Source organism: Thamnophis sirtalis, unplaced genomic scaffold (genome assembly GCF_051295495.1).
Source record: "Thamnophis sirtalis isolate CommonGarterSnake01/CBP01778 unplaced genomic scaffold, rThaSir2_p1.2 scaffold_5, whole genome shotgun sequence".
NCBI lineage: Eukaryota > Metazoa > Chordata > Lepidosauria > Squamata > Natricidae > Thamnophis > Thamnophis sirtalis.
The window spans coordinates 23,642,844-23,655,106 of record NW_028261385.1 but is presented as its reverse complement, the minus strand read 5'-3'; the positions used below and the strand labels follow the sequence as shown (position 1 = coordinate 23,655,106).

Sequence of the window (12,263 nt, the reverse complement as noted above, 5' to 3'; positions counted from 1 at the left end):
GGACTAGTATCCACTTTAGTCATTGCCCCTTAACCAGGTTTCTGCAATTACATCTCTCCATAGGTAGTGAATGAAGAAGATGAGGTGGCTTCGGAATACTACAATGATTTAATTCCCTTTGAAAGCCATACTTCTGATAGTGGCTCTTCCACTAGCTCAGGCAAAAGACGATCTGGGATCCGAGTCCTGTTCTCCAAGAAGACAAAAATCCGTGTCACATCCTCTTACTCCTTCAAGGAAGCAATACAAGCTTCAAAGAAAAAGGTACCGCTGTTTGCATTCTAGCTTTCGACTCCATCTGCAGAAGCTGATAAATGGGAGACCAGGAAAAGTCACTTGTTCGTTAGCCTGCTCACACAGAAAACATTTCTGTATTGAATTGCCTTCTGCACTGGGCGTGAGTGGCAAATGTTATTGCATGCCTGAAATTTCAATGCCCATTGTTTTTAAATTGCAAAAAAAAGGCTGTTGAGTTCACGTGGCAAGGTGCGGGGGAGAAGAACCATTATTTTTCTTGCCCAAGTTATTCATTTCTGCTTTAAAAATGAATGTAAACTGTTTCAAAAGGAGAAATGTTTCTGTTTTCTAGTGGACGGCATCTGGCTTCTCAAATGCAGGACCTCTTTGGATTCGTAGCCAAATAAAACACATCTCCTTTTGTACAGTGATTCCCAATGCCCATTAGAGGCTGATCATCATATAGCACGTGTATCAAACTCACCGTCTCACACTGATGTCATGTGATGTATCATGACATTTTTGCCTTTGTGGAACCGGGGTGAGCGTGGCTGGCGCGTGATGCATCCGGCCTACGGGCCACCAGTTTGACACCTTTGACAGACATTTCAGTGGAAAAAGACAGCACTCGTAAAATTTAAAGATGCAATTGTCCTGAAATCGGGATATGAGTCGGTAGTTGTGTGGCCAAAAATGACTGCCCCATGTGTTTCCTGGAAAACTGCAGGAAAAAAATTATCCACAAAGAACTTATCCAAATCAGAAGCAGTGCCTTTGGTGAAGCAAGATGCAGAAGGTCCTCGACTTATGACTTTCAAATGAGGCACCTGTATACAGGTAGTCTTCAAATTGCCACCACAATTGAACCCAAAATTTCTGTTGCTAAGCAAGACAATTATTAAGTGACTTTTGCTCCATTTTGCAGCATCCCCATGGTCATGTGATTAAAATACGGATGCTTGGCAACCAGTGGTGGGTTTCAATTTTTTTTAGAACCTCTTCTGTAGGTGTGGCCTGCTTTGTGGGAGGGGCTTGCCGGGCATGTGACTGGGTGAAGTGGCTTGCCAGCTATGTGACCGGGTGGGAGTGGCTTGGCAGTCATGTGACTGGTGGGCATGGCCAACATTGTAAAATGTGGTGAAACTCACTTAACAACGCTCTTGCTTAGCAACCAAAATGTTGGCTCAGAAACTCTGGCATTTGAAGCACGCAAGTCTTAAAGCTGTCAAGTTACAAGACCCTTGCACCCCTAACCCTTTAGAAAAAAAAACCCAGGGGTGTTCAAACTTGACAGCTTTAAGACTTGTGGACTTCAACTCCCAGAATTCCTCCTCTCGCTCTTCATCTTGAAGATGTGCGGACGGGCGGGGGGGGGGGGAGGTAGCTGGAACTAGTTCTAAACGGCACTGTAGATTTGTGGAACCTCTTCTATAGAAGAGATTAGAACTGGCAGGAACCCATCCCTGTTGGCAACTGACCCATAGTTATGACAGTTGCAGTGTCCCAGGGTCGTGTGTGATCACCTTTTGCGATCTTCTGACAAGCAAAGTCAAGGAGGAAGACAGATTCACTTCACAACCATGTCATTAACTTAACAACTGCAGTGATTCATTTAACAACTAGGGCAAGAAAGGTTATAAAATGGCGAAAAACTCACATAACAACTGCCCTGCTTAGCAACAGAAATCTTGGACTCAACTGTAGTTGTGAGTTGAGGTCTATCTGTATTGTTATCTCAGGGAGGTTCGTTTAGCAACTATGGCAAGAAACGTCATAAAATGGGCCAAAATTCACTTAACAACTGTCTTGCTTAACAACATAAAATTGGGGCTCAATTGTGGTTGTAAGTCAAGGACAACGTGTATATAGATGCCTCATTTGAAATGAAGGGGCTTGATAGAATCCTTTGATTAAAATTTTCGTCTTCCTTCCCATAAAGTCTCTCCATGCTGGACATGGTGCAGCATTTCTTCCTTTGCCCTTAATATTTATGTATGTGCAAATGCAGTATGAATCCTCAGTGACTAAAAGCATATTCATATTCCTTTCCAGAATGTTTATTTTAAACAAATATGCTTAATGGCATTTGTTCCATTCAAAGACTATATTCCTTTTTCCAAGGAAGTCAAATGCAAGCATGAGTTCTAATACCCTTTTCAATTATGAGAACTGCTTTTATTACTGCAGAGGTTATTAACAACAATAATAACATCCATATTTCATGCAGGAGAGTGGCTAAGAATTACAAATTGAATAAGTATTAATAAAACCTATGCAAGTTATATGAGAGGACTGGATGTCCAAGAACAAATATTATTTAAAACTTTAGGATTTAAAAGAAAAAGATTAAAATCTACCATTCAACGAAGCAGAGAATTTAAAAGGGAGCTGATAATTTTTCTCTAGCTTGGAGTGCCATTTTATTTATTTATTGTATTTCATACCGAAAGGCTTCAAGTAGTATAGCAATGATGTCCCAGGTCGAATTACAGCTAATATGTAAAGATCTTTTTTTGGTTTCTGGGGATTTTCAGGATAGCTTAAAACATGATAGCCCATGATGCCATCCTGATGTATCTGTTTTAGAACTTAATTGAACAAATAAAAGAAATATATTGTATTTCCCCAGACATAGCGTGTACATATATTTGTATCAGAGATAGTATTCTATCGGTTCAGACTGGTTCGCCTGAATTAGTAGCAGAAATCGCAGCTGGCCCCACCCACATGCCCCGGCTCTACGGCATCCCATTTAGGCCCTTTTTTCACCAAAAGCACACGCCCCCTTTTTCAAACCTGTAGGGAAGGTAAGTGACTACCACCCCTGGTTTGTGTGCAGGCGCGCAGGTGTGCATGTGCACATGCATTTAGGGGCCACAGAAATGGATCCAGGACTATGTGCTACCTAGATACAAATTGCTGACTTAAAGTTTCTCATTAACAAATTCATTTAAGAAAATATGGGTGAGGCTATTTATTTAGTTGGCTGTAACAGGTGATAAACAGATTCTAATTTTGGTTTGATAAAACCATAATCATTACTGATCATTGCATATCATGGATCTAGGAAAAGACATTTTAATTATCAACCGAAATCCACGTTTTCTCTTCTTCATTTTTAGGAGTCCAGATTTATTAGGATCCATAAAGTCATAGCGGTATCCAACTTCACCATGAAGGAATCAGGCTTGCAGCCATCTAAGGTGTTCTTAGAGGCACTTAATAGCTTGCCCCTGGAGTACAACTATCCCCTTTACAGCCGGATATTTGATGATTTTGGCACACATTACTATTCCTCTGGGTCACTGGGAGGCAGATATGACCTCCTTTATCAGTACAGCGCTGAAGAGCTGAGAAATTCAGGTATATGATCCTTAGCAAAAGAAGATGGGGACCTATTACTGGGCCAGTATGTATGTAATGTAACTAAGTTGGGAATGGAAAAGTTGCCTTATCCTTTCACTGTGCAGCACTGCAATTCATCCTTTTCTTTCCATGGGTCATTTTAGTGAATAGGGGGTTAGACTAGAAGACCTCTAAGGTCCCTTTCAACTCTGTTATTCTGAGAGGATTAAAAGAGAAGGAAACCAAAGTCTGAAAAACACATCCAGTTTTGGAGAACACAAGGCATAGAAAAATGGAAGGCATGTGAAAGGATAACATCTGTGAGGGGTCCTTGGTGGTCTCTGATCTTGCTTGTTTTCTTGCAGACATTTCATTATAGCTGACCAGCTGCTGTTAGGCTGTAAACCAAGATGATGAAATGTGGATGAGTCAGCAGAGTTACTGCCACTTTAAGAAGTTGTATATATAAGGGAGGCCATGTGAGGGCATCTCTCTCTCTCTCTCCTCGTATATCTCTCTCCTTGTGTATCTCCATATAGCTATTAGATTGATTGCTTGCCTAGTATTTGCCTAACGTGTGTGTGTGTGTGTGTGTGTGTGTGTGTGTTGTATATAAACTGTTTAAAGACAAAATCTCTGTGTACTGTATTTTGCTCCTGGGTTGTTTCAAAATAGTAGTCACACTGTACGCACTCCGACAGGTTATGGGCCCAGTACAGAGAGAAGGTCAGAGTGACTAGAGAGACGAGAGAGAAGAGAAATCCAATGTGAGTTTGCACCAGAACCAGTGGAGTGGTGCAACGTGGTTTGATAGTGGTTAGTGGGTTGTGAAAGAAAGCAGGCAAAATGGCCTCTGTTGGCATAATGGGAAGAGGTTTCTTGGTGTCTCAGCTGAATGAGACAAACTACCCAATGTTCCCTCTAATTTTTTTTCAGTGTGTGCGGAAAAGTATAGTATTTGAGCAGCACATTTTCATGCCTGAGCACCTGAATTTTTTTCACAGATGTTTCATAGAGCAATTGATTTATAGGATCCGAATTGGAATGGAGAAAAATGGTTTTGTGCATGCGTGAATGTGTGTGTGTGTGTGTGTGTGTGTGTGTGTGTGTGTGTGTGTGTGTTGTGAGAGAGAGCGAGGGATCCAGTAAGGGAACTGCGCCTATACACACACTTGCGCTCTCCCTCCCTCCCTCCCTCCCTCTCTCTCTCAAATGGCAAATCCGAGCAGCCGCTGCTGGGACCCGGTCCCATGCCTTCTCCCAACCCCCACACCACTCCTCTCTGCTACTTCCTGCCTTGTGATTGCTGTCTCCAGGCTGGCTCTCCCCTCCTATTATCGTGGAAGGCGTCTCACAAAAAACACCCGTGCACCTTAGAGGGAACAGTGAAACTACCTCTCCTGGAGTGTAAAGATGGAGATGTACCTACAAAGGGAGGAGCTGTGGACAATAGTTACTGATCCACCAGCAGTCCTGGATGATGGGGACCCTGACACATTACATGGACTAGATACAGAGGTGGGTTGCTCCCGGTTCGGCCAAACCAGTAGTGGCGTCAGCAGTAGGCTTGGCCACCCGCCCAGATGCTTCTGTGCATGCACAGAAGCGGTGCGTGTGCACACATGAACCAGTAGCACCGGGATTTGCAACCCACCTCTGACTAGATAGTATCATCAGTGCTAGTTACTTGATTGAGAAATTAAAACAGCTGCAAGGAAGCAGATCACCAAGGGGCCCTCATTTCAACCCCGAGCTACAAATATTCTCCTTTATTGATAACATCTGTGTTGTTGGAAGCTTCCTCTGTGAGAAAGACCACTTGAAAAGGCAGATTTACATGACTGTCTCACAGAGTGATCCTACTGTGATAGAGAAATGTTCCAGTCTTAGAGACCATGAAGACCCCAAACCCAATAGAAAGAAATGTCTCAATTTCTTGGTTATTTTATTGTCTTTTACTATATTAAAATAATCACTGCATCCAGATGAACAGCAAATGGCACAGGAAGCTTCTTATTAATGTACCACTAAGAATAACAAGATGCATCCTACTTTTTCATCATTAAAAATATACACTGCGTAAGAGTAAAATACATTAAAACAAATGTGCACCATTTGTAGCAATTGACAAGCAACTAATTAAACCCAAAATAATAATTCTATTAAAAGTTGTTTAGAAGATGTAAGGTTCCAGCAGTTTTCCCCAAGCCACTGAAATGCCAAAGAGAGTGAGACTCGAGACGAGGCTTGCAAAGAGTATCAGCTTTTATTTATGGCCATAGCAAAAGCTGGGTGACAAAACTATATCCAAAACATATAAGCAAATGCATGTAAGGAATAGCTATACCCTGGAAGAGTGGCTCAAAGTATTATATACATATTAGGCAGATAGAAACAAAGTTTACCCAGGCAAAGATTCGTTAACTACGTGATCTTTAAAGTGTTCGTTTGTTCAAGCTCCAGTCTCTGTCTACCTTATCTGTGGAGTATTCCTATAGCCTTGTATAGAGGGGGGCAGCCCCACTTTGCCAAGTTGTTTTTTGGGCAGAATGCTTTAAGAATTTATGAGCCAGGAAAACTCCCTAGTTTGGTTCTTTTATCTATGGGGCCTCATATTCCCGTGTAACAATTTCTTCTACTAGCTTTCAAAAATGTGCCTAGCTTTGAAGCCAAGAATAGAAGTGAGATGCAGCAATGAGAAAACATTTGCAGTCCAGTATTAAGGTTACAATTTGCTAGGCTACAAAAGAAACTAATTTCTGACAGTATAGAATAATATAAGTAGAAGCAAATATAGATTCATATTGATTCATATACTCCTTCAAAGACATATACAAGATATGGGAAATTGGAACAATGATATCCAACCAAACCAGAAAAGTAAAACCACCTCAAATTAAGAAAAAGATGCATGTACATATATAATTAAGACGAATATGTCCTTTGAGTCTACAGCTCTTCCTATTGTAAATGGAATGGCCATTTTAATTTTTCAGCCTCGCTTCCTTATATGTCAAATGCATATAATTTAGATAAATTGGGGGGGGGAGGAGGAAGAAAGCAGGAATACTCATTTTTTTAAATGCTAAAATATTCTGGAAATAACTTTCATTTCTTAAGGTTTAACACAGGCAGCATCACAAGAGTGCATTCGGACAGAAACAACCAGGCGTATCTTCGGGAGAAAAAGGAGGAAAGTGAGAACAAGTTGTACAAACAACAGAATGGCTGCTCGTCATGAAGGTGATGATCAAGGAAACATCAGAGGGTCACACAGTTACAATTTCAGTCCAAGAGCTTCCAATGATAAATTAAAAGAATCTTAATGCCACTAGGATTTACTCAAACATTCCAGTGCCTCCGTTAATTTCCTGTTATCCTTCAGGAGGAGATATCTAAAACTAGCAATAGCAATAGCATTTATATATCACTTCATAGTGCTTTACAGCCAGGGGTGGGCTTCAAAAAGCTTAGCAGCGGGTTCCCTGCCTAACCAGGTGGGCTGGGTGGGCGTGCCATGGTGGGCGAGCCTTAGTTGGCCTCCTGCACCAAGATGGTTGTGGGGTTGCCCTTCCTGAGTTCAGGAGGCTTTTTTTGAGCCTCCGGGAGGGTGACAACGGCCTCCCCAGGCTTCGGAGGCTCCCTAGAGGCCAGAAACGAGCCCATTTCCAGCCTTCTGGAACTTCCAAGAGTCCCATTTTTCTCTTCCCTGGGCTCTGGAGGTTTGCCTTGAGCCTTCTGGAGGGAGAAAATAGCCTCCTCCGGGCTTCATGGGCTCCCTTGAGGTCTGTTTTTTGCCCTCCCTGGGCTGCAGATGTTTTCCTCAAGCCCCCAGGGGGGCAAAAACAGTCTCTCTCAGGCTCCGGAGGCTTCATGGAGGCCAGAAAAGGGCCCATTTGTAATGTAAAATGAAAAAGCTCTATTCCAGGATCTGCAAACATTATGTAAATTTTAATGAATTCCTATGGGAGTCTGTAACATGAGATTTCCTAAAGATAGAAACTCAGCTTCTAGTGCTCATACCCTGCTTCTCTTTTCAGAAATTCGACCAGATGCATTCAAAATGCTTGAGGGCTAGAAACTTCTTGTGAAAAGGGAGGGAAGGATGTTTATTTGGGGGCCATCTGTTAAACTCTGCAAAGGAGGGTATCAAATATATACAGCACTTTATTAATAGTTCTTAGTGACGCCAAAGCTGTTGTTTCAAGGTGTTGGTGTGGCTGTCGAAGAAGCTTGATGGCATAATACATCCTGCCTTTTTTGGTGCCTTTATGGGATAAATCCACTCAAAAAATGCACAAAGGACATAGTTAGGTGAAGACGATTTACTTTAATTCTTCTTGGTTTCCAAGAGTGACTTTGACAAAATATATTTTTTATTTTTTAAAAAACACACATATACACAATAACAAAGGCATACTCTACATTTATACATCACATCGGAACTTCGCATTCCTTCTTTTAGCAATTATCAATGGGTGTATCTTTACATACACTATTTTACTTCTCCATACATTTCTACTCAATTTCACATTTTTAACCCTCTTATTTCCTTCTCTTTTACTTACCAATCTGTATTTGGCTATTTACATCAAACAAACTTTCTTAGCAATTAATAGCAATTAGACTTATATACCGCTTCATAGGGCTTTCAGCCCTCTCTAAGCGGTTTACAGAGTCAGCATATTGCCCCCAACAACAATCCGGGTCCTCATTTTACCCACCTCGGAAGGATGGAAGGCTGAGTCAACCTTGAGCCGGTGAGATTTGAACAGCTGAACTGCAGAACTGCAGTCAGCTGAAGTAGCCTGCAGTGATGCATTTAACCACCGCGCCACCTCGGCTCTTTCTTCTTCTTCTTCTTCTTCTTCTTCTTCTTCTTCTTCTTCTTCTTCTTCTTCTTCTTCTTCTTCTTCTTCTTCTTCTTCTTCTTCTTCTTCTTCTTCTTCTTCTTCTTCTTCTTCTTCTTCTAGTATGACAGTTCTCTTAGCTTTGTAGCTCTTATTTTTCTTGAACTGTTATTACTATTTTCTGTTTCTATCCTCCAACCACCTATACCATTTTTCCAGTGATGGGTTCCCGATCCCATTGCAACCAGTGCAGTGCAACGGGGCCAGGCATCCACCACATGCATGCATGCAGCATGCCCGCAGCGCATGCATGCATACTTACTGCCCACGACGTTCCGCGAGGCTGTAGTTGCTTGCCGGAGTGTCGTGCAGGCGCCGTACGCTCCGTGAGCGTAAGCCCCGATCAGCTCAAACACGGGTAAGGAGGGCGGACAGGCGGGTTGGCCCTCCAGAGCACCATACTGGAACAGTACCTGGTGCTCCCAGCAGGCACTGGTACACCTATACTAGGGCATACCGGTCGTATTCCACCACTGCATTTTTCCCATACTAAGTAATACCCCGTCTCTTCCTTTCCTTAATTTCTTTGGTTAGCTTGTCCAACTCAGTGCATTCTAGAATTTTTTGTATTATTTCATCCACATTTGGTATCATTTTATTTTTCCATCTCTGCCCGAATGCTATTCTAGCCGCTGTGATAATATGTAAAATTAAATATAAGGTCCCTTTGTTATATTTTGACACATAGATGGCATAATACATCCTGCCTTTTATGGTGCACCAATGAATAAATCCACTCAAAAAATGCACAAAGGACAAAGTTAGGTGAAGATGCTTTACTTTAATTCTTCCTGGTTTCTAAGAGTGGCTTTGACAAAATATTTTCTGTTTTGACTTCTGTTGGTTGCTACAAAATTACCTGCTTATGTTGCTGCTACAATCATAGGCATTAATTCTGTCTCCCAGGTTCATTTCTGCAATCCTCAGAGAAGTCCATATCCTTCACCAAAGGTGGAAGATCCCAGTTTGCTGCGGCTCTTGCCTGGGAAGGGAAAGGAGCTTTTCCTGAGGAGACCATCTTTACCAATTGGCTGGAATCGATGAAGGACAATCCAACTGTGATTGACTTTGAGGTAGCGATAAAGGAGAATCTTTGTGGCTCAGGGTTGAAATGAGGGGTCCTTGCTGTTCTCTGAGCTTGGTTGTTTTCTTACAGATGTTTTATTACCCAAACTAGGCAGCAATAGCACTTATACTTATATCCCGCTTTACAGTGCTTTACAACCCTCTCTAAGCAATTTACAGAGTCAGCATATTTCCCCCAACAGCCTGGGTCCTCATTTTACCAACCTGGCAAGGTTGGAAGGCTGAGTTAACCTTGATCTGGTCAGAATCGAACTCCTGGAGTGAGCAGTGAATTAGCCTGCAGTACTGCATTATAACCAGCTGTCTCTCAGAGTGGCCTTCATTTGTTTATGAATGGAAGCCTTGAATCTTCTAAGAAAAGTGGCAACATGAAAAACATTTGTTAGCCACCTGTGAATATCAGGAATACAAAGCGAGATATTACTAATCAGACTGCAACAACAGTGTAGGTAGTCCTTGTAGGGGCCACGGTGGTACAGTGATTAGACTACGTACCGCAGGATACTTCTGCAGACTGCCGGCTGCCTGCAATTTGGCAGATCAAATCTCACCAGGCTCAAGGTTGACTCAGCCTTCCATCCTTCCAAGGTGGGCAAAATGAGGACCCAGACTGTTGGGGGCAATAGGCTGACTTTGTAAACCACTTAGAGAGGGCTGTAAAGCACTGTGAAGTGGTATATAAGTCTAAGTGCTAGTGCTATTGACATAGACCAGACCAGAATGGAGTTTGCCCATTATGACCATATGTCTTAATGGTAACAAAAGGGTCAGCCCCAAACCAGCTTTGTACCATTGGCCTTTGTGCAGGAAACAGGATTGGCAGTGTCTGAAAATAAACCTGCTTGTATGCAGCAGTCATTAAGTGAATACCACTGTCATTAAGCTAAGCGATGTTTTGCATTGGGCATAATTTTGCTGAAAACCAGAAGTGCCGATTTTCAGCAAAATTGTTATAAAACACAGTCACGTGACTCTGGGACACTGCAAATGGCCATAAATGCTGCCATCTTTCTGAGTGCCCAAAATTCAGTCATATGATTTTGGAAGGGCCTGACTGTTGCATCCTCAGAACTGGATTATAAGTCCCCTTTTTCGGTTTGGTTGGTCAAGTAGGTGCTAAGTGGCTGGTCAAAACTGCAATGAACAGCCTGGTAGAGTTTCGCCATTCAAGATCTCCCGTTGCATTTCCACATCCATCCCTCTACCAGAACAGCCAAGGAGCATTATATAGTCCTTGAGCATGCTCAACATTATTTGGGCTGTTTTGGAGACCTCACAGTTTTTCTCCTATACCAGTGATGGTCAACCTTTTTGGCAACCGAGTGCCAAAACTGGAGCGGCGCGCATGCACGCTCACATGCACCGGGGCATCAGAACCCGGAAGAGAGCAGTTGGCTGGTGCACATGCATGTGGAATCCAGCTGCTCTTTCGGGTTCCACCCTGCGCATGCGTGCTGGAGAGCTGTTCTTCAGATTTCCGGTGCTCTGGCACGCACGAAGATCAGCTGGCCAGTGCACATACCAATGCTGAAAACCAGAAGAACAGCTGGTGATGGCATGCATGCCCATCTCGGCACACGTGCCATAGGTTTCGTCATCACGGTCCTACACATTTCTGCATTTCCAGCAGCTGTGGTTTTTCCTCACAAAAAATCTAGGAAAATGACTTTAGATTTCTAGTTCCTTTAAAAGGTTTTTTGAGGGGGGAATGCAGTTCCCTGGTCACAGACCTGCTGTTTTATAGATATAATAGAAAAGAAGAAATTGATGGAAAGTCAATAGGAGAACAAGGAATTTTAGGCATCAATTTCCCATAAAGTTTTACAAAACGAAACCAATGAGAGATTTAAAGCTTCTAGCCTTTCCTCGCTGTCAGTAGATATAGAATTACATTTCTTTGACTGCAATTGCTGTCAGGGAAACCAAGAGAAACACAGGGGAGGGAAAATGTAAATAGATTCATTGCATTGCAACCTTTGATAGCTAGGTGGTCTTCTGCTATGATGTGGGTCAACAGCTAGGACATTTATTGTTCCCCTCCCCATTAAGTTCATTCACCATTTAAATAAAGGACACAAATACCATGCTTTAGAAATCAAGACAACCCTGACCTCATGAGGTTAAATAATTAGCCAACATTTTAGGTGATTGCAAGGTGGGGAATCCCCAGAACTTAAAAAGCTTGCCAACTTCTGTGATATGATATAATCTCAGAAAACAAGACATGCAAATGTATTCTTTGGAAATGTTAGCATTAGACATTGAACCAGGAAGTTATTTCCGACAAATCTTTTAATTTGAATATCTAATAGAGCCACAATACATTTGGAAGTAATGTATCTTGTAACTTATGTGTCTGCTGGACATAATACTGTTGGAGGGTATACCAAGTACACATCTTATGCATTTCTAATTATCTGTAGGATGATAGGTTTTTTAAAAAATAAAAATAAAAAATGGTATTCGTGGAGTAAACAAATGGTTCAATTCTAATTTTTCTTTCTTTTCAACTAATAGCAGGCTTATTTTTCAGACACTGATACTCTTATTTCCTGCACAAAGGCCAATCGTGCAAAGCTGATTTGTGGCCTATCCACAAATAGGCGGTACAGCCCGGTATGGGCGTACCGGAGCCTGCTTGGAGCACCAGATACCGTTCCGTTCCAGTGTTCCGGAGGGCCCATC

At 42.2% G+C, this 12,263-nt stretch overlaps 1 protein-coding gene across 1 annotated transcript in view; it reads left to right on the top strand.

The window, feature by feature from the left end:
* The window catches only part of LOC106540086 (complement component C6), a 50,171-nt gene that overhangs the window by 15,131 nt on the left and 22,777 nt on the right, over positions 1–12,263 (top strand). Inside the window, exons 7-10 of the mRNA XM_087715458.1 lie at positions 64–264; positions 3,360–3,600; positions 6,703–6,825; positions 9,399–9,565. Coding sequence (XP_087571584.1) covers positions 64–264; positions 3,360–3,600; positions 6,703–6,825; positions 9,399–9,565 — 732 coding nt within the window. The remainder of the gene's footprint in view (positions 1–63; positions 265–3,359; positions 3,601–6,702; positions 6,826–9,398; positions 9,566–12,263) is intronic.